General features: G+C 37.2%; 1 protein-coding gene across 2 annotated transcripts in view; it reads right to left on the bottom strand.

Annotated features, from left to right (window-relative positions):
- Positions 1–498: 498 nt before the first annotated feature.
- The window catches only part of LOC127631955 (sister chromatid cohesion protein PDS5 homolog B-like), a 68,689-nt gene continuing 45,632 nt past the window's right edge, over positions 499–23,555 (bottom strand). For both annotated transcript variants that reach the window (XM_052110378.1, XM_052110379.1), the window contains 12 exons: positions 22,069–22,205; positions 17,887–18,010; positions 17,395–17,599; positions 16,281–16,395; positions 15,750–15,882; positions 11,839–11,958; positions 11,663–11,725; positions 11,441–11,583; positions 4,895–5,368; positions 3,122–3,220; positions 2,908–3,019; positions 499–807 (listed from right to left, as the gene is read on the bottom strand). In XM_052110378.1, coding sequence (XP_051966338.1) covers positions 772–807; positions 2,908–3,019; positions 3,122–3,220; positions 4,895–5,368; positions 11,441–11,583; positions 11,663–11,725; positions 11,839–11,958; positions 15,750–15,882; positions 16,281–16,395; positions 17,395–17,599; positions 17,887–18,010; positions 22,069–22,205 — 1,761 coding nt within the window. In that variant the 3' untranslated portion in view covers positions 499–771. The remainder of the gene's footprint in view (positions 808–2,907; positions 3,020–3,121; positions 3,221–4,894; positions 5,369–11,440; positions 11,584–11,662; positions 11,726–11,838; positions 11,959–15,749; positions 15,883–16,280; positions 16,396–17,394; positions 17,600–17,886; positions 18,011–22,068; positions 22,206–23,555) is intronic.

The following is a 23,555-nucleotide window of genomic DNA, read 5'->3' on the forward strand; positions in this document are numbered from 1 at the left end:
ATATGCAAGTTATTTATACAGAATATTTTATTGGTTCAGCAGACTGAAAAACTGATTTGGGTGGTGGGGGAGGAGAACATTTTCTATTGTTTCCCAACACGCAGCCAATATTAAAACAACCATCCTCTCCCCATTTCATACACTGATAAAAATCAATACTGGGCTGTAAAATGTAACAAATATGTGAATTCATCATCAGACCAGTGTTTCTTTTATCTGCAGAGGCACATTTGCACATGCACAACCATATGCACACAAGAATTACACAAACAAGAAGGGTTAAAAAAAAGGAAAGGATAAAATGACAAACAAATAAAAAGGGAACTACAAAATGGTTATTGATGTAGCACAGTACAGAATGATATACAGAAGACACAGGACAGATACAGTACTGCTAAAAGTTCAGATTTTTTTTTTTCCATTACTTGGACAGATCAGCTGGTGCAATATATTTAAAGCTGGAGGAAAAAGCTATACAAGTTGCCCTAAACTTGGGTGGGTGGGGGGGGGCCCAAAAACTATTTACACTTTCTTTTTCATAAGATTAAGATCGCATGGTCAGCACACATAATGCAAAAACGAACCACAAGTCTTTGTGGAACAACAGGGCAGAATCATACGGCAGAAAAGACGGCAAAATACAGCGGAAGCAGATGCATGGCTCCAAAAAGTCCAAACTTTCCACAAGTTCACTCTTCTCTTGCAGACTTTTTTCCCCCTTAAGAAAATCCAATCTCGAATCGCTTTTGCTTTTCATACGTCTCAATGCACTCATCTTCGGTCCCTTCTCCCCACCTTTCGTCGCACCTGGAAAGCATACACGATTATCACATATTCAAAAAATGTCAAGATAAAAATAATAGGAAAAGGTTAAAGACTTCTGGGTACAACAGAATGGGCAGGGCTCCCATTTATTTTGATCAATGAAATTCTGTGACTTTTCCATGACCTTTATTTGTGATTACTAGATTCAGCTTCGTTTTGATTCAGATCATATTCAGCAATGAATCATTTAGATTTGTGAACCCTTTTTGACCAGTTAATTGAAAAGAACTGACTCAAAAGAAACGATTCATAAATACATTTTGTATATGTGCGGTATATTGGCTTTAGGAATTTCTCTAATGTTTCCATGACTTTTAAGCTTTGAGAACTCTATGATATGGGGATGAACTAAAATTTAGGCCATCAAAAAACAATTCCAGTTTCCAGTGCTCCGATAGCTCCAAAAGCAGACAGGAAATGTTTAACGAGTAAATGTACAGTCGCTGTACAATGTAAAATGTGTATCTCCACTTTTGGCAATTTTGACTTTTTAACAGATGGAATGTACAGAATGATCTCTTCCTACTGTTTGATTTGTGCATTGAAATAACCAATGAAAAGATGTTTAATTGGGCTATCTGTTTAACAAGTACAGTTGAAGTCAGAAGTTTACAAACAGCTTAGCCAAATACATTTAAACTCCGTTTTTCACAATTCCTGACATTTAATCTTAGAAAACAGTCAAGTTAGTATCACTACTTTATTTTAAGAAAGTGAAATCTCAGAATAATAGTAGAGAGAATGATTTATTTCAGCTATTCTTACTTTCATCACATTCCCAGTGGGTCAGAAATGTACATACACTTTTGTTAGTATTTGGTAGCATTGCCTTTAAATTGTTTAAATTGGGTCAAACATTTTGGGTACCCTTCCACAAGCTTCTCAAATTAAGTTGCTGGAATTTTGGACAATTCCTCCAGACAGAACTGGTGTAACTCTGTCAGGTTTGTACGCCTCCTTGCTCGCATATGCTTTTTCAGTTCTGCCCACTCCAATACCTTGACTTTGTTGTCCTCAAGCCATTTTGCCACAACTTTGGAGGTATGCTTGGGGTCATTGTCTATTTGGAAGATTTGTGACAGAGCTTTAACTTCCTGGCTGATGTCTTGAGATGTTGCTTCAATAGATCCGCATAACCTTCCTTCCTCGTGATGCCATCTATTTTGTGAAGTGCACCAGTCCCTCCTGCAGCAAAGCGCCCCACAACACGATGCTGCCCCCCCCCCCCCCACCATGCTTTACGGTTGGGATTGTGTTCTTTGGCTTACAAGACTCACCCTTTTTCCTCCAAACATAACAATGATCATTATGGCCAAACAGTTCAATATTTGTTCCATTAGACCAGACGACATTTTTCCAGAAATTAAGATCATTGTCCCTATGTGCACTTGCCAACTGTTGTCTGGCTTTTTATGCTGGTTTTGGAGCAGTGGCTTCTTCGTTGCTGAACAGCCTTTCAAGTTATATCGATATAGGACTTGTTTTACTGTGGATATATATACTCGTCTACCCGTTTCCTCCAGCATCTTCACAAGGTCCTTTGCTGTTGTTCTGGGATTGATTGGCACTTTTCACACAAAACTACGTTCAGCTCTAGGAGTCTCTTTCCTGAGCGAAATGTTGGCTATGTGGTCCCATGGTGCAATACTTGCATACTTTTGTTTGTACAGATGAACATGGTTCCTTCAGGCTCCCAAGGATGAACCAGACTTGTGGAGTACCATAATTGTTTTATTTCCCTTTTTTTTTTTATTTTATTTTATTTCTTTTGATTTTCCCATGATTTCAAGCACGGAGTTTGAAGGTAGACCTTAAAATACATATACAGTACACCTCCAATTCAGTACACCTCCTATCAGAAGCTATATGGATAATTGTCTAAAAGGCTTGACATAATTTTCTGGAATTTTCCAAGCTGCTTAAAGGCAAAGTTAACTAACTATATGTACATTTCTGGCCCACTGGAATTGTGATCGTCAATTCAAAGGGGAACAATCTGTCTGTAAACAATTTTTGGAAAAATTACTCATGTAATGCACAATTTAGATGTCCTAAACGAGACCCTGTGGAAAGAGACCTTACTTTAGGTGATGAGTCCATTGTCTCCCCTTCTTCCTCCTCACTCTGTTGAGCTGTGTCCATTTCCTCTTCCGACTCCTCTTCCTGGTTGGCAACAGCTCTGGATCTCCCACCACTGAAACAGATTGAGATCCATAAACACAGACATATTCATGCACTTAGACATCAGTGTTTGCCGGCACTGAGGGAAAGCGTAAGAGATCGATTTCAGCAGTACCTGGCTTTCTTAGCTGCTGTCTGTGACTTTGGAGGTCGTCCTCTTCTTTTCTGAGGTGTGGATTCCACAGAATCACTGGCGGTCTCTGGTGCCTCCACTCTGTGAATAAAGATTTACCATTTAGTTATGTGTTAAAGAAAAAAATGGTTTTGGAGTATTATTGTCCTTATCAACAAGTGCTAATGTTAAAATAAGATATGAATACTGGTTTGTTTGACAGAAATTGACTGGCTTCACATTCTTCTTTGAAAGTAACTTGGTAATACTTGAACTACTTTACAACATACTAGGAATGCAAAAAAATATTTGTACAAGGCAACATTTTGAAAAAAAAAAAAAAAAACAAAAACAAATCTACAGTACAGTTTTTCCTACAGTATACGTAGTACATACTCAATGCAGTAGGCAGGTCATGAATATTCATTTGTTCACACAATGTTGCTTCCAAATCTTCTGGGAGCACCCAATAACGAAGCTTGAATAATATTCATAAGGAAAGCTTTCACCATAGTAGGATTTGTCAATTTTCCAGCTGATTAGCACCCACTTACCAATGTCTGACTTTCTAGAAAATACTAAGGATGACCTTCACATTACACCACTTACATTTATGAGCCAATCCTTCCCCCACAGTATAATTGTTAAATCTGCACCCGGGTGCTGTATATTAACTACAGAATTAGTTAATATATGCAATGTTTTAACTATTGGACAGTACATCTGCAGGTTTAAGAAAATGAAATTTGAAACATTTTAACATTTTAAATGCAAATTATTTTAAAGAATAGAAGACCATTAAAACATTTATGTAAATTTTCAGTCATTGCATTTTTTAGGCATTAAAGAATTTGAACTGTTTGAATAATGATTAAGGCTGGGCAACATATTGCATATAGCAAAAACAACCTATTTTTATAAACAGCAATAGTTGCAAGGTAAAATTATTTAGTTTAAATATTGCAACTTTTTCACTAAATCATGGAAGATTCATATTTAATAGCATTTATTTATTTATATGCAACAATATATTCATACATATAAATTAATAGCAATATTTGATTACAATTATTTTAATATGTTTATTTACATACATGAACCAGCTGAACGAACTGACTAGAATGAGTCAGATTTTCCAAAGCTACATTCTACATAGAGAGAGCGCATTTTAGGAAAAAGATTCAGTCAACAAATTTGAGACTTCCACCAAATATATTTTGGAAATATTTTGTTATTAAAAATATGTATGACTTTTAAACTGCCTTAAATAAAAATAAAAAACTGAATTTAAAACTGATGTAACTTTTTCTGTGTTAAAATACGTTGTCCTATCCCAGCTTAATATGCAGAGACAACTATAAGTTTGCCATTCATAGGTTCATTTTCTCAAAAAATTTAAGCATTCTCTCTGTGGCGCTTTGAAAGTTCCCGTTTGATTAGAGTGACCCGCTTAGAACCTCCTCAACAAGGCTGCTTAACTAATGGCTTGAATGGGGTGGGACTATCTCTTTGTTTGAACAATGGCAGATGGGGGAATGTATTCAGAATGCTCTTTTGAGAAACCAAATATATATAATATACAGAAATTACACTCTTCAGCTTTAAGGCTTAAACACTTTATGTATCCCCAGACACCTGGTGTTGTGGCATTTACATCTTTTCAGTATGAACTACTATTTTTGGTATTGTGATACTCCTGCAACATATACAACAGCATTGTCCTCATAAAATTCTGGAAAAATTCCTTAAGGGATGGGCATACAGGTGGTCACTCACCTTGGTTTCCGCCCTCTCCTGCCCTTGGGCTTCACCTCAATATTCTCACTGCCTCCATCATCCTCTTCCTCCTCCTCCTCTTCCTCCTGCTGCTGTTCTTCCTCATTTTCCTCCTCTGCAGGTGGAGCAGCCTTCCTACGACCCCTCCTGACCTTGTTGGGCGTCTCGTCCTTGGCGGCAGCCGACTTGGGGGGTCGTCCTCTGCGAGCCTTCTTAGGCGGACTGTTCTGTTCATCTTCGGTCTCCATGGTTGTCTCAGCCATACTGCTGTCTTCACCCCATTGTTCTTCTGTATCATCAGTGCTTGTGTTGGCTGCTTTCTTGCGGCCCCGCTTGGGCTTGGACTCCTGGCCCTTGTCCTCCTGGTTAGCGGCAGTGCCCCGTTTGCGCCCCCTGGTTGGCTTTTCAGTCTCGGATGGGATCTTCATTGAAATGTCTTCATTCTCGCTGTGGTCCACATCACCAGAGTCCAGCCTGGAGTGTGAAAATAAACAAAGCTAGATTCAGGATTCTCACACCTTTTAACACACCTCACTGTCATTCAAGACAACTGAAATATATTTTCTTTCCAATGATATTACTATTGCTAGGGTGCTGTGGGTGGTTGCCAAGGGCTTGCTATGAGGTTGCTAGTGTTCTTGGTGGTTGCGAAGGCATTAATTGGGGGTTCTGGGTTGCTTACAGGGTTAAGTCGGGTTACAGGGTTTTGTTGATATGTCATATCATCAAAACTTCAGAAATTGTGTTGATACTTTTTCTTAAGAATGGTAAACAAATGATGATGAAAGACAAAATATTAAATACCATGGATTGGTATTTACTGAGAAATCCATTATTTTGTAGAAGTCAAAATGGTAATGTTTGCCTATGATTTGGAGTAAAACTACATGTAAATAATAACCTTAGAAAGGTGGCAGCATCATTATTTTATTTCACAAAGATAGTTGGGATTATTGCTAAAATCTGTTTATTTCAGCACCCCTTCTTGCAATGAAGTACAAAAATTATAAAAAAAAATTCTTCAAAATTGGAGTGCCTATAACTCCAAAAGTATTAAAGGAATTGTATACCCAAAAATTATCATATTCTCAACAGTTACACTTCCTTGTGTCGTCTCAAACTTGTTAAATCTTTGTTCTTTTAAAGGAAATATGATTTGTTTATATCCTTACAATGCAAGTCCATGGAGTCCAAAACTTCTAAGCTCCAAAAAGGACATTAAGGCAAATTAGAAATAAATTAAAGTAGAAATAAATCATTCACATTCAGATAAAATGTTTTACGCACCTAATTTTTATACTCTGGGTTCGTGTCCTTAACCCCAAGTATCAGTAATAGTGATGCTTGTCTTCATCTTATCTTTTACAGAACAGAGAACACTTCAAATTGTTTAGTGGAATTAAATGAATGCAGTTGGTGTTTTGATTGATTGTTTTAACGCAGGTTGTGAAAAGCCATGATCTACTGATTGATGTGTCAGAAACCAGTTATTAAAGATTAACCCTCACTAATGAAGCACGTTAAAAGCTAAACAACGAAAGCATTTTCCATCTGTTCCTCCTGATGTAATTTTAAAAGACACCTATGACTTTGACCATTATAAATCTCAGAGAGACAACATGAGTCATCAGACTGCATGTCAAGCACACAGTCCCTCCTCCATAAAAAGGGCTGGTTTCAATGCGAGAGCTCTGTGGACATGGCATTGGTAAAAGGGATACAGCAATTATTGTGCCTTCATGAAGCACAGGATGAAACACTCCATTGAAAGAATCTCAATGACATCTATTCAGCAATGTTTCTTCAACATAATAGCCACTGCACGCCTTCCCTTCCTGCGCTCCCTTGTGTCGTTATGATTACTGAAAACCGTGACCTCAAAAGAGCTTGTTTAGTCCGCAGTAGGAAGCAAAAGCGACAGCTAGATTTTGCAGTATGAAAAATTCATTTTAATGACTAAAATGGATTCAGAATATGCATGAGCCCGCAGACAGCTCCCTTTCATCAGTTCCATTCAATACTTTTAAGTGACTGAGTCTGTTTCAGGTTCTTTATAATGCTTGCACATTTATGTTCACCACCATTAGTTCTACACGAAATCTAGAAAAAGTTCATTCTAGTGAGAAGATTATGCCATTGCATTTTGAATTTAGGGAGTAGTGATGTTCGATCTGCAAACAAATCATTCTTCTGAGTCTGTTATTTTTTAATAATTCGCAAATAGTTTGTAAACCACTGAAATGTAAGGAAGAAAGTTGTTTATAAGGAGGAGATATGTTGTAAACAATACAATATTTAACGCAATTTGCATAACAAAAGGTGAGAATTGTGTAAGAGCTCAATTCATTACGCATTGCATTCTCACTGTTGCCACAAGGGGTGCTATTAGGGCTGTCACGATTTTGAAATTTGGGTGGTGATTGTCAAACAAATTGCAATCGATTATGACTATTAATTGTCTGTTTTGAGGCTTTCATGATTATGAAGATTAATTGTGATACATACTGTCACAGGTGTATGTGTGCTTCATAACTCCTTGTCCTAATCAAACGAAATGCGATAAGATTCCAGCGACATGCAATCGATCTGTCTACACCAGGAGTGTAGCAACACCGCAATATTAATACTCTAAATGAGGATAATTGACAATAAAATGTAGAAGAAAAAAAGAAGAGCAATTACAGATGAAGCAGTCTGTACGCAACTAACTTTCTCATTGAAGCTCCAAATTGACATTCTCTTTCTACAGCATACCCAAGGGGATAAATACACAGTGCAGTTACTTTATGAAACACATCTTTATTCAGTCTGTTCCGATTGTTTATGTTCACACGGTACCCCTGTTGTTATTTCGACGATCGCCACATAACAGGGTAGCTGCGAGAATGAGCAGGCATGACTCCCCTCTGCAATTCTGAACCGGTGTGTGACAGAGCTCCAGCTGAAGAGAGCGAGACCTCAAGAACTATATTCAGTAGGTGAGTGACACCCTCGGCCAAAATCAAGTTGTTGTGAACCGGCTAGTGAGATATTGAGACTTTAAAATACTGCAAAAGGATCATTTTAGACCCATTTGGTGACTGTGCTGGCCGGCGCGACATCGCAGAAATAGAAACCATTCCAAAAATAGAAAGCCCTGGTTAGGACAAAAACTCTGATTAACATAGAAAAGACACCTTTTATCGAATGTCACGGCATCAAGTCACGTCTGGTTAGACACGGTGTAAACCTTAATTTTGAAACATAAAATCATTAAAACATGATTTACTTTAAGGCTTTAAAAACATATAACATTAAAAATAATATTTTTAATGTCATATCAAAATATTTCTCCCTTTTTGATCAACTTTCGTCTTGGTAAATTTTGCATTTACACTTGTTACCCTGCAAACCTGAATAGCTATTATATTATATTACATGCATCTAAATTTCTTCACTTTTCACACATTATTTTAAGATTCAGTCTCCTCTGTTACTTTCACTGCAATGCAATGTCACTGTGCGTCATTAACAACCACGTGTATGAACCCACAACACCAAATAACAATTTACCATTACACGATTAAAGAGAAACCAGAGTGCTTTGCTTTCACTAAAATCCTTGTTTAGAACGAACCTCCGCAGGCGGCGCATGCATCACAGTGCTTCAAGCCTGGTTCAGAAGCTATTTAAGGAACAGTTCACCCAAAAATTTAAATTCTCTCATCATTTACTAAACCTAAGGCCATCCCAGATGTCTATGACTTTCTTTCTTCTGCAGAACACAACCAAAGATTTTTAGAAGAACATCTCCACTCTTTTGGTCCATATAATACAGATGAGTGGGTGCCAAAATTTTGAAGCTCCAAAAATCACATAAGTCAGTATAAAAGTAATCCATAAGACTCCAGTGGTTAAATCAATGTCTTCAAAAGAAATAGGATAGGTGTGGGTGTTAAAAGTCCTTTTTTACTATAAATTATCCTCCCTGCTCAGTCAAGCTCCACTTTAAGGCCTCAATATACTTCAGCAGAAGTTCTTCTTCGTTCTTCATTCAGGGGTAAAAAGAAGTTCTAAACAGCCAAGTAACTGTATACTATTTCCAAACATTCAGAACATCCACTAAATGATGATTTAAAGTAATATACCGTACTGTATAAGCAGTAGAAAATGTTTTATTTGTCTTGATTACATTATGAATTCATGATGCTAATGCACTAACATGCTCAACGCAGCCATAATATGCGCCTGTTCTATTATTGTAATTCATTATGACACTGATACCATTGCAAAGATGAGTATATTAAAAGTGTTAATGTGCAGAACTAAGATAAAACAACAATGATAGAGGCAGATCCTACTTTAGACAGATGTGTGAATGGCTTTTGCTGCAGATGGCACATGAGAGTATTTGAGAAGATTTGATTCCTTTAGTAGACTAAAAAACAAAACAAAATTCACATTACTTGGCCTTGGAAAATGTCACTAAGTGAACGATCTTACAGATGTAGGTCCATTTACACCAGCGCTCTAATAACTCTGCACATTGATGTGTTCATGTTGACTAATTTTGACTCACTGAACAACGTAAACAAAATCAGCCATCGGCCTAAATGTAGATGGAGCTCCAGGTCACACCTACCCATGATGTGGACCAATGGCAGAAAGTTTAGCAGACAATAAGAATTTTTAACCCCAGCGAGCTGTTACGATCCACCGAAATGAACGCAAAAACACCTTTTTTGTTAACCAGATTTTGTTATAAATGACGTCACACCCGTTCATTCTTCGATTTTGTAGGAAGTATATAGAGGCCATGAACTTTCACATTCTTCATGCATACTGCCCACTATTGGGCAGGGACAACAATTTCTATAAAAAAAAGGACTTCAATTTTGATCCGTTTCTCACCCACACCCATCATATCACTTCTTAAAACATTGATAATACTTAAAATACTGGATTCGTATGGATTACTTTTATAATGCCTTTGTGCTTTTTGGAATCTAAAAATTTTGGCACCCATTCACTTGTAATGTATAGACCTTCAGAGCTGAGATATGCTTCTAAAAATAATAATTTGTGTTCTGCAGAGGTAAGCGTAAATGATGAGAGAATTTTCATTTTTGAGTGAACAATCCCTTTTATCTTCACGCGCTCCTCAGAGCCCACGATACGGCTCAACATGCTGTTTGTTCCCTTATTTGGACAGTAAAACGTGATTAAAATTTAGTGCACAATAAAATCACAGTTATCTAAGATAACCGCAGTTAGGTCAAATAACTGCGATCAGAAGATTATTTAATAACAGCGACAGGCCTAAGTACAATCAAAGAAATTTGAAATGAAGCCAAGTAAGGTTAGTTAAACTTTTGACATATTTATAGCTAGCTACCTGAATAACATAGTTATTGTCTTCTTTAGAAGGTTGCATCATCCGAAGGTCTCGTTTTAGAAAAGTGAGTAGAACATTTCGAATGCAGTCTTCTTTCACGGGAATTCTGAGAATGTATGAGGTGTATTCTTCATGGCCACTCACAACCCACAATTGCTTCAACGGAAATGTCTAAAAAAAATGATGCCAATTTGCCCGTAAATATGATGTTCAAACACAAGTAATGTTAATTCCCAAGTTGAAGTACCCCAATAGATGTGTGCAGAGTATATAATATGTATAATTATATCAATATATAATTCAAATAAAGTATTAGACTAAAAGTACACCTGTGAAATCTATTTTCTTTTCTCTTTACATCTTTATAACTCTACTAAAATGTAAAAATGTAAGGGGACTTTGTTCCCTTTTCACTCAAAGCGCTCGTGCTTGTTAAAGAGTGGCGTGCTGTCATAGCAACCATGTTACATTCCGTTTCCGTTCGTCCTATGTAGGCCATCTCATTTAAACGAGACCTGTTTAAAGGAGGACACTCCGTATACTGCAGCCTTCAAAGGACGCATCCTACCTAGCTAGCCTTCTAAACAAGACACAGCGAGTGACTATCACCCCCTAGGGTATTGTAGTTTGTTTGTGCCCAGGGATTTTAATGATTAATGGATGATTGATTAAACGTCAAAAATAATAACTTCAGCACAAATAAATTCAGTAATTATGCAAGCAGATGGTGAAAAAGTTTACATCATCCGCCGCTAGAGGGCGCACGTCTGCTCGTGCGCAGCAAATGACGTTCAGTCCACAAACACAGACAAAAAAAAAAAAAACAGACGTGCATCCTTTATTTCCTTCCTTGTAATGACGAAGCAGGCTCAATGAAAGATAATGACATTCAATAATGCAAATGTCTAAAAATTGACCGGCATTATTGCTTCATTAACGCTGGAACAGGTTGTACAAATCAATTAATTCAAATGAATCAGACCTTCCCACTCTACTAGGGAGGATATTTCATTTTCCAGAGATCTCTCACATAGTACAATAAATCTCTATATCGATCCACTTTTTCCAACCTCTCTCCACATTCCACTTTATCATTCATCTACAACATTAAACACAGCAATCCATCCACATCATCTCTTCTCATGTGTACACATGCGTTTGCGAGGTCTGACCTTCCTTTACTGCGGCCGGGGGAGCTGGGGTTGGAATTGCTGCTGGCATTGCTGATGGTCTCCATGCGGGAGAGTTTGGTCTGTAGTTTTCCTGTGGCGGAGAGGGGCTTGTTCACGGCACCCAGCACATTTGCTGCCTTAGGCTGAAGATGGAAATGCAAAGAAGATCAGGATGTCAATGTGAAGAAGGTTAAATGCACTGAATAGATTTCAAAAATGTACCTTTCCTGGGGTGAAGAAGGATTTCATCTCAGGAGGCAGATAGTTTTTTGTGTTACTGAAATTCTGAAAGGCAGCAAGAACATTGAGAGTCTTAAGTGACTGAGATTTTCTGAAATTCTGATTGACCGGTAATATACTTTAAACAACTTGAGTAAGCAGGCAGCATTGATTATCACCTTGTCTGGTTGCGTGAAGTAACGTGCGGGTAGTACTGGATCTTTAGGAGACTCCAAACTGTAAGTGGTACTCTTGGCGATAACAATGTTCATAGCAACATCACACACAGTGTATAGTTTCTGCAAGGAGACAGATTTCAGAACATAGCATGAATGAGTAAAATGCTTGAAAATAAACAAAATGTATGTTATTTATTAAGATACAAAATATCAAACCAAGTTCCCCAAGAGACAGCACAAGCACACTTTAAGCAAAACATTTTACAAGAATTCTGTTAGGTTTGAAATGATAAAACACACATACTGTTAAAAAGTTAGCTAAGGGGCCTGGGTAGCTCAGTAGTAAAAGACGTGGCTACTACCCCTGGGGTTGCTAGGGAGGGTAGTCACATAGGTTAACCTCCTTGTGGTCGCTATAATGTGGTTCGTTCTCGGTGGCGCGCGTGGTGAGTTGAGCGTGGATGCTACAGCGGATGGTGTGAAGCCTCCACTCACGCTGTCTCCATGGCAGCGCTCAACACGCCTCGTGATAAGATGCGCGGTTTGGCGGTCTCAGATGCAGAGGCAACTGGGATTCGTCCTCCGCCACTCGGACTGAGGCGAATCACTACGTGACCATGAGGACTTAAAAGCACATTGGGAATTGGGCATTCGCAATGCCATTCACAAAAAAAAAAAAAAAGAAGAAGAAAGTTTTTTTTGATAAAAGGTATTTGGACACATTTTGTTAGTTAAACTTAGCGCTGTCTAAATTTAATATGGCAAACTACAAGTGTGGTTAATCTGTGTGAGATTAACTGAATTTATACAGTAAATTAATCCACTAAAAAGACCTTGGGAACCGTTTGTTAAAGCAAATGCAAACATGGCTAGAAAAAGAGAAGTTAGTTTTAAGAAAAGGTCACTTCGTTTGAGATTTTGTTTGTAATGCATTGATATTAGGTCTGGGTGTTATGGCTACAAAAATTCTCAATTCTTGATCGTGACGTTTTCAGCCTATTGACGATATTTGATATCTTGATAACTATGAATTTGCTCTGAAACAGCATTAAAAAGAGATTTTTTTTTTTTTTTTAAACAATATGAACCACCATTTCAACCAAACAGCCAATGTAGTCAAGTAGATTAAAATATGAAATAAAAAAATAATGAAGGCATGTTTTCCACAGTTTTTCAGTAAATTAACACAATAATGATATTTAAATCATTTGTATTTCAATGCACCAATACAACACAGTAATAAAAAGTATTTACCTGTATACATTTGTACTAAAACATTATTTGTGATTAAGTTCTCTCACTTATTTTTGGAGACTAGTTCAATTACATTTTTTTACAAGATAATACTATTTTATTATTATTATTATTATTATTATTATTATTATTATTATTATTATATGGATTATTATAAGGATTTGTTTTGTACAATAATATATTTTTTGGCCGTATATACCTTCAGCTTGAGTTTTTATTTTGGGGGAAAATCTGAAAGTACGCTACAGTGTCGGTGTGTATTTGTCAGTTTGCAATAACACTCATAACAAATCTGCTGAACACTGTGATCATGTGTCCCATTCTTAGATTTGTACAAAAACTTGTAGTGGTTACAAATGTTTTGAGTTGCATTATTGTGTGAATCTGCAGCACTTCGCTTTCACAATGCACTCTGAGAGCACTGAAAAGAGAGAATCATCAAACAACACATCACCTATCACTCTGAAGCCCACAAAGACCATGTATTGACTCAATTAAATCGAAGCCTTTATGGTTTAATAATCACATTTGACAATACTGAGATTTTTATGTTATTTTTGAATAATTGTGCAGCCCTAAAGGATCGCGAACATTGCGCTCTTATGGAAATGTAGTGGCCAAGTAAAAAGCACACTATCATTGCGATATTCACAATATTGCTTAACACATCTCTGGACAAGTCAAAGGCTTACTTAAAAGGATAGTTCACCCAAAAATGTTAACTCTCTAATCATTTACCCACCCTAATGCCATCAAAGACTTGTATGACTATCTTCTGAAGAACACAAATGAAGATTTTTAGAGAAAATCTCAGCTCTGTAGGTCCTCACAATGCAAGTAAATATTGACCAGAACACAGATGCTCCAAATAGGACATAAAAGGCGATTACATACATTTACAATTATGCATTTGGCAGATGATTTTATCCAAACATATATTACAGGGACAATCCCCCCAGAGCAACCTGGAGTTAAGTGCCTTGTTCAAGTACACAATGGTGGTGAATGTGGGGATTGAATCGGCAACATTCTGCTTAAAAGTTCTGTGCTTTAGACCACAACTTTACGCCACCACAACTCCGGGCAGAGTAAAAGGCAGTGTAACAATAATCCATATGACTCCAGTGGTATAATCCATGTCTTCTGAAGTGTTTTAATAGTTGTGGATGAGAAACGGACCAATGTTTAAGTCCTTTTTTACTATAAATCTCCACCTTTGATCAGTCCTAACCAGTAGGTAGCTAAATGTCAAAGTGTAGATGTTCAGTAAAAAAAAAACAATTTAAATATTGATCTGTTTCTCACCCATACCTATAATATTGCTTCTGAAGATATGGATTAAAACACTGTCTTATAGATTACTTTTATTCTACTACTCTTTTGGACCTTTAAAGTTCTGGTAACCATTCACTTCCTTTGTGAGGACCAACAGAGTGGAGATATTTTAAAAAAATCTTAATTTCTGTTCTGCAGAATAAAAACAGACAAACACAACTGGGATGGAATGAAGCATGAGTAAATGATAAGAGAATTAAAAATTTTGGGTCAACTATCCCTTTAATTTTATATGGCTTAAGTGCTCAAAAATTGGGACCACAACAGGTATAATCATATTCAGAGAATACAAAACCTTTTGTGTAAACAAAAGTGTAAAAACAACAACAGGGCTCTAGAGTGCGACCAATTTGGTCACACATGCGACCAAAATTTGTAAGGGTGCGACTAATTTTTTTTCCTTGGTCGCACCGGTGCACCTAACGTCCTCGCACGCATCCGTTGCTTCTCGGCGAACTTTTTTTTTTCCCCACGAACTAAGCGTTTGTTCTCCTAGACAGAACTCACTCATGGTTGGATCATATTGTGGTCTAAACCAATCAGAGACAGAGATGGGGTGGGTCTTTGCCTCTGATTGGCTGTGGTCCAGATATTCATGTAGGCTCCGTGCTGTGTGATTGAAATTGCGACCGAGCAAAAGAGAATCAGTTACAGCAATCAGCATCAGCAAAAAAAAAAAAAAAAAAACGCAGAAGTCGAATAATGAAAAGAAATAGACCCATAGAGAGTTTTTTCTGTAAGAAAAGTAGGCCTGTTCCTCCCTACACTCTACCCGGTCAATGCTCCGACAACAGCCCAGACACGGAGCTACTTCAGCCAGTCTCCCCAGTCCCTGGTAAGATGCCAAGTCCTGGTCCTTCGTCGGAGATGGCATCCGACTCAGAGACGGAGGTAGAGCCTAACGTTACCGGGCCCGAGATAGAGACTCAAAATAAAAAGGGAAAAACATATATATTTCGTAAAGACTGTTTAGACCAGTTTCCCTGGTTAAGGTTTAATAAGAAAGAGAACATAATGCACTGCATTTATTGTAAAGAATGTGGCCAGAGCATGGCAGGGAACAGTGCATTTGTAAGTGGATCAACAACGTTTCGAATCGAAACGCTGAAAAAGCACAATATTTCAAAAAAACACCTAAAAACATTTGGGTGCACCTAAATTTTGTGCTGGTGCACCTAAATAAAAAAGTTAGGCGCACCAGTGCAACCAAGGCAAAAAGTTAATCTCGAGCCCTGAACAAATAATAAAACACCAAAACCACAGCTTTTGTGCAATGTATTAAAAATTAGAAGAGCAAGGCATTCCTCTAAAATAAGACCGACCTCGTTCATCTTGGGATCATCAGGACATTGTCCATCTTTTGTCTGTTTTATGTTTTCGACCATTTTCCTGATAAAAGCATGGCTGTTATTTTCATTTTTGGCCATTAGAATCTCCAAAACAAACCATAAAGCCCTGAAAGAAAAAAAGAGAACATGAGATAAAAGATAGATAGATAGATAGATAGATAGATAGATAGATAGAGAGAGAGAGAGAGAGAGAGAGAGAGAGAGAGAGAGAGAAATAGAGAGAACATCATTTACTTAAAAAAAAAAAAATCAAGATTAAAGACAGATGGCAACTCTGGAACACCATTTATCTGTTTTCGGCAGTCAGTTGAACATCTAACAAGCTGCATATTTTCTCCACCTTTAATGCAAATTTGTACCATTTGAAGGGCAACATATTGGTAACAAATATCTCATCCAAATTGCCCGTCTTATATTTCCAGAGCGTGAAATGACAAACTAATTAATAGATAACATTCTCCAATTAAAGAAGGAAAAGACGGGGTGGTGCTCGTATAGACTCACTCTTTGATGTCTTTGAGCTGCTCAATGTCCTGGACTTTCACATAGTCTGGGTCGTGGACCAGAAGGTGAATTGCATATGGTACCACATATTCCGGCAAGAGAGATATTAGCTTTTCTGTAGTACACACACACACACACACACACACACACACACACACACACACACACACACACACACACACACACACACACACACACACACACACACACACACACACACACACACACACAGAGGTATTCTTACAGATGGAAATAACAAGGAATATTAACAATTCGGTTTCCAAACTCAATTCCTTAATGATTCAATGAAAGGGACAGATCTCCCCAAAAATTACATGTAACATTTTTCTTTAAATGATGGAACTGGTTCCTGATTCCCAACCCTAGTTATGATGATAATCTGAACTTTATAAAAACATGTTATTATCCAGACCTCAAGATATTCTACAATAGCCATGATTTATACTTTGGCTCATAAATATGAATGACAATTGGGAAAAGCTTCACATCCTCCTCGGCTCTCAGACTAACAAATCAAAACTGAAAAGGCTGATGTGCAATGAATTAATTCCAAGTGCAACAGATGATGAAAGCAACACAATGGAGAATGAATCCACTTGACAAGACAGATATAACACCAGCGTCCTCTGCATAATGACCCTGACGAACAGTTCAATTGAGCATGCAAGGATTTTATTGTGCTAGATGCTGCATGAAGATGAACTAATAAAGATCATTAGCACACAAATACACCAAATCCAAATATGGTTCTTTAATGACTCCATTAACACTAATTTCAGTACTTCTGAGGAAACCCCACCATCCATGACAACAAGTCTTAGCTATATACAGTATATACTGAAAAAATAAATACTGTTTTTGTTGACAAATTTTTCAAATATAATTTATTTTGCCGTGTCACTGTAGATTCAGTTGCCCTACCATAATTAGTCATGTGAAAGCAATGTTCCATCCACACTGAAAATCATTTGTTTCCAACATTTAATTTTATTGTTCAAATATAAGAAAAAAAATGAGAAGAAATTCTGAATAACATTGGTTCTCGATTTCCAACCATAGCCTTTAGAGCAGGATTGAGGAAGTCTGTCCTTACCGCTGATTGCTGCGTGCTGTTTCAGGTATTCTCTGCGCAGGTTGATGTTTTTGACCAGGCACTGGCGAGCGTGAGCCCTGCGCTCCTTCACCGGGTCTTTGGCACACAGCGTGAAAACGGCCAGGTACTCAAGCGGAAGACGCAATCTGCACAGGCCTTTGTGCAACTTCTGGCCGAAGGCCTGCCGCACTTGGTAGCACTCGTCCTGATAAACATAAGAGAACACATTAACTACTAATTAGTCATTTAAAGAGTGCTGTCATTCAAAGTTTCCATTTGAAAGTGTGACTGGCGACCTGGAACAGTCACAAAATTACCAAACAGGCTTTTAGTAACTGCAGTGCAACCCAGTAAAAAGACATAATGGGATCTTCTCTTTGATGTTAAGATAAAAGATAATGTTAATCCAATAGAGTCCTGCTATTAAATATAGCATCAGTCCATCAGTGAGCCAAAGAGACTGAGTGAGTGTGCAGTGAGATAAGGTCTTACGTTGATGACGAGAGCACAGAGCTGGTACTGCTCCAGGGTGATGATCTCATGGTAGCACGGCTCCTGAGCCAGACGAAGAATCGCGCAGCCAGCTGCCAGCCGCAGACGAGACATATCTGGCTTCCTGCACATGAAAGTAAAAAATCAGAACAAGTGATCACACCCATATCATAATATAAAACAATAGGGCTGAGTATTGATACTGATGTCCTTATTTGATTCCGATTCACAAGCACTCAATTCAATTTGATTCCAGTTCGATACACTATCATATGGAGTAAGAGCCACAAATGTCAAAGATTCAAATATATTTATTTATTTATATAGATGTGGTATACAGATGATATATTGAGTATAATGTGTAATATAAAATGTTAATATTTCTAATGGATTAAGGTAAATAAATTGAAGCTCCAATAGCATTGCAATGTTATATGTAATAATGTTAGATGTGTTTGGAATAAGGCAATATTTTGATCTTGTAACATTCTCTAGTTATTTATTTGCTTTAAATATACGTTCTTGAAAGTTACTGGACTACTAGATGCTATTTATGTTCAACTCATGCTCATATTTAATGGTGGAATAAAGATATTAGATAGAGTGCTACTAAACTTCGAAACTGCACTAATCTATAGTACACAATAAGGCTGCACGTTATTTCGAATTTCGCAAATGTACATATCGCAATATGCATATTGCAAGAGCTTGCGATAACGGCATGATTTTTTTAACCCCTTTATACCATGCGCCCATTGGAATAGACATTACATGTTTTACTCTGTAAACCAATAAAAATGTATGCTTTCATAATTTGAACAATACCAGAACAATGATTGGTCCCTAAACAACCAATCACAATGAAGTTATCACCCATAACTTAATCTGCGAGAGCTTCATGAATCACACAACACAGCCATGACTCACCGACTAGACAAGAGGAGGACCTTTTAACTACGATTTTATGTTCATGGTAGCTTCATCAATTTGCACAGGTTATAATTTTAAAGAGCACCTATTGTGGTTTTTACACGTGCCTAATTTTGTTTTAAAGGTCTCATCCAATAGATTTACATGCATCAAAGGTAAAAAAAAACACTTTAAATTGCAGCATTACCTTTTTTTATCCGGTTTCAAAAACGACTCAATGATCCGTTCCAAAGCATTCATTCTAAACTCCTTTCAGAAAGCCTACTCTTCTCCGATTGGTCAGATGTCCCTGTCTGTTGTGATTGGTCTACCACTTAGTGTAGTGTAGTGTTTGTGGATGGGCTAAAGCTGTTCGCGAGCAGCCAATGAAGACCAGAGGTGGGTTTTTTGACATCATCATAGGAATATCGTATCACATATTGAATATCGCATTATACAATGGCTTATTGCATATTGCATTTTTCCTCCATATCGTGCAGCCCTAGTACACATTATGTTTGCAACAAGACTGCTATATATTATGCTTGCCACTATACTATATACACTACATAGAATATGCTACTATACTACTACGACAACTACTACTACTACATACAATATGTTACTATACACTAGGTCAGTATTTCCCAACCTTTTTTCTGCCACGGCACACTTATTACGTCTAAATAATTATCATCCGGCACACCATCCCCCCACATTGGCTAACCATTGTCAATATTTTTCCTTTTCAAGAACTTAGCCAAGTTTTCTGTCCATCTTAGTAGCATAATGTTTGAAATTCAGCTACGCAAACAAATTAAACAAATACAACAATACACAAGTAACATACATTGCTTGCGTTAGACGTTACATCTCATTGTCCGTCATTTTGATGGACAGGGTCGTAAATTTCCGTTATAATCTATTATTACCAGTCATTTTAATTTTCATATTTTAATTATAATAATAATACCTTTAACTCTTTCCCCGCCAAACACGGAATTTTCCGGGTTTTATGAAAAAACGCTTCCCGCCAAACACGGAATTTTCCGGGTATCCGTGTTTTAGGTGGTATACGGTAAGGAAGACCACGACGCATGTTTTGAAAGAGTACGCAACTCTTTGATCAAAGAAACAGACTGCGATCGTCTCAAACGTGAAGTGGAACACCATACTAATACTAAAGCACTTGTTTGATAAAAATGCCTTTTTCTCAGCTTTTTGTCCGAAAAGTTGTTTTTGACAAAACCTACCTCTGTTCAAGTGGCAATAAAAAAAAAGAACAAATGAAGATAAAATAAAATCGTTTTTTTGCCTAAAAGCAGAGGCTCAGATCTTTATTTTGATATATAGTATCTTCATATATTCATGGAAGAAAATATTCTGCGGGCCATTAAAGTTTAGCGAAAATCGTCAAAAACCCTGGCGGTGGCTGGCAACTTTTTTTAAAAACGCTGGTGGGGAAAGAGTTAATAGCTTTTATTTTCATTCACCTTTTCATTTTTAATCACGAACTGGAAGAGCATATAGCAGATTATGCATGTATTTATTTATGAAGAGAGCAGATGAAAAACAGAGACACCACACGAAGCAGATTAATGTTTTCCCTTCGCAGTGACAGCAGAGGCCATTAAAATATGAACAACGCAATATTACAAAAAACAAATATGATTAAAAAAATGAACACGTAAAAAACAAACTGAACAGAACTCAAGTCAACAACTAAAGCCTTCCTCCTTTTACGCATCGACTTAAACTGTGTGCTCAACTGTGCGTAATCAAATGCATCAAGCGAGACTGATGCTGAGGTGATCGTCATTAGATTTTGCATCTTTGCCTCAGACAGACGACTTCTCGTGGCAGTATTAATTTGGTTCTTGAGGCTGAACCCAGCATCAAGCTCCGCATTGCCCTCCACATGACAAGAGTTGTCACAGAGGGACGTATGTATTTGGAAGAGAGAAAAAAGATTGCAGTTGCTTTTATAGCAGAAAGTAATAAAATGACTCATTTATATTTAGGTCTAAGGGTCTTGGTGAATTTAAATGAGTTCAATATCTGGGATCTCTGATATTCATAAATGATAAGGTAATATTTAATTAAAATAGAAATTATGAGACATTCAATTTCTCTTCACAAATCTGGACAGTTTTCAAATATTTCTTGTTGCTTAGTACTCTCAAAGACATTATTGGTGAAGCAAAAACTTGTGAGAAAAACCCTTTGCTGTAAAGTGACGTCACTTCATGGACTTCAATGCATTCTGCAGCGCTGACGCGAGTCATGTGAAAGACCCTTAATGTGTATAAACACCACTCACTTTTGTACATTAATCATTGCTCTTCACAATCACAAAAGTGACCAAATTTCTCCGAAAGGTGTCGAGTTTGGATCCCTGAAATTATTAATAATTTTTTTCATGCATTTATTTATTTTGTGCAATTTGATCATTTTCCACAGCACACCTGACAATCTTTCGCGGCACACTAGCACAGTTTTACTTAAACTGTAACTGCATTGCTACTATCCTTCATTATAGATAATACTTGCCAGTCACTACAGCAAGCTACTACATACTACTATGAACTATGTTACTATATGCTATACATAATGCTTGCCGCTGTACTGATACTATACTACTACACCCACCTACAATGTGACTATACTCTATACACACTATATAAGTTACTACACTATATACACATTTCATGCTTGCTACTGCTCTACACATTATATTTGCCACTATAATGCTATATCACATAAATATATTACACGATTCATTATGTTTGCCATTGTACTAGAAATACACCGATATATTGTTTTTACAGAAAATTACAGAAAAATTCATAAGAGTCCCCAGTGTATTTTGGGCTTGTTTGTCCTTAAAAAAAAAACTGCATTATGCAATAAATATTTTCGGGGGATTTTGGTTGAACAATAAACTGCATCTGAGATTTTATTCATATAGGACTATTTGTCTGTGCCAGTCATAGTAAGGAAAGCAAACAATATATATATATATATATATATATATATATATATATATATATATATATATATATATATATATATATATACATATATATATATATATATATATTTGAAAACCTATTGGCCGATTAATTGTTATCGGCTATTCCAATCACCTTAGTTATTGGTATCGCCAAAACCCACTATCGGTCAACCTCTACTTTGTACTGCTATTATATATATATGCACTACTATTACAGCCACTATCCCTGAAAAGCTCCATAGACTATTAGTGCCACTCACCCCATCTTGCCCTGTTCCGTTAGATCACCGTCACTGCTCAGGATGGCCGTCAGCATTCTCAGAGTGGAGTTACCAGATTTACTCTGGTTGTTCTTCACACCGAGAAGCCACCTCACCATCAGTTTAATTCCCTGAATCTGAAACACACATACACAGACAGACAAACAATGAATTGATACTACATTATGCAAGTACCATTCATTTCCAATTAAGGGAGAAAAATAAACTAATTAAAAATAGAAATAAAAAACATTTTTACAGACCCATGAGTACCAGGGTTATAATACAGAAGCTTTCTATTTACTGCTTGAGCGAAAAAGAGAGAAGAAATAATATAAATGTCCTTCTATCTCAGTTGTAGCTACAGCACATTACCGTCTGAGATGTTAACTTTCTAAAGTAGCTTGTACTTTCTTCAATAAGTATGGGATAATGTACAATCAGCAGGTTGTTGTTGCAAAATAGACCTCAACAGGGTGAGCAGGACTCTATATTTTGCCTTGAATTTATGTCATTATGTGCAAAGTTTTAAAGGGGTCATGACTTGAATCAAATTTTCCTTGATCTTTTGACTGAGTTCATTGTCCTATAAAAAAACAACAACTATACTGTAAGTTTCAGAACTCAAAACTTCCTCCTCGCTGCAAAAACAGCTTCTTGAAACCAAGCTGTCAAAATGTCTCTCTCTATAGTGCATCCGGAAAGTATTCACAGCGCTTCACTTTTTCAACGTTACAGCCTTATTCCAGAATGTATTCAATTCATTATTTTCCTCAACATTCTACAAACAATACCCCATCATGTCAACGTGAAAGTTTGTTTGAAATCTTTGCAAATTTATAATAAAGAAAATTAAATAAATCACATTTACACAAGTATTCACAGCCTTTGACATGACACTCAAAATTTAGCTCAGGTGCATCCTGTTTCCACTGATCATCCTTGAGATGTTTCTACAACTTAATTGGATGTCACCTGTTGTAGATTAAGTTGATTGGACATGATTTGGAAAGGCACACACCTGTCTATATAAGGTCCCATTGTTAACAGTGCATGTCAGAGCGCAAACCAAGCTATGAATTCCAAGGAATTGTCTGTAGAGCTCTGAGACAAGATTGTATTCAGGCACAGATCTGTGGAAGGGTACAGAAAATGGCTGCAGCATTGAAGCTCCCAATGAGCTCAGTGGTCTCCATTATCCGTAAATGGAAGAGTTTGGAAACACCAGGACTCTTCCTAGAGCTTCCGCCAGGCCAAACTGAATGATCGGGAGAGAAGGGCCTTAGTCAGGGAGGTGACCAAGAACCCGATGGTCACTCCAGCATATCTCTGTGGAGAGAGGAGAATCTTCCAGAAGAACAACCATCTCTGCAGCACTCCACCAATCAGGTCTGTATGATAGAGTGGCCAGACGGAAGCCACTCCTCAGTAAAATGCACGACAGCCCGCCTGGAGTTTGCCTAAAGGCACCTGAAGGACTCTTAGAC

This window comes from Xyrauchen texanus, chromosome 38 (genome assembly GCF_025860055.1).
Source record: "Xyrauchen texanus isolate HMW12.3.18 chromosome 38, RBS_HiC_50CHRs, whole genome shotgun sequence".
Taxonomy (NCBI): Eukaryota; Metazoa; Chordata; class Actinopteri; order Cypriniformes; family Catostomidae; genus Xyrauchen; species Xyrauchen texanus.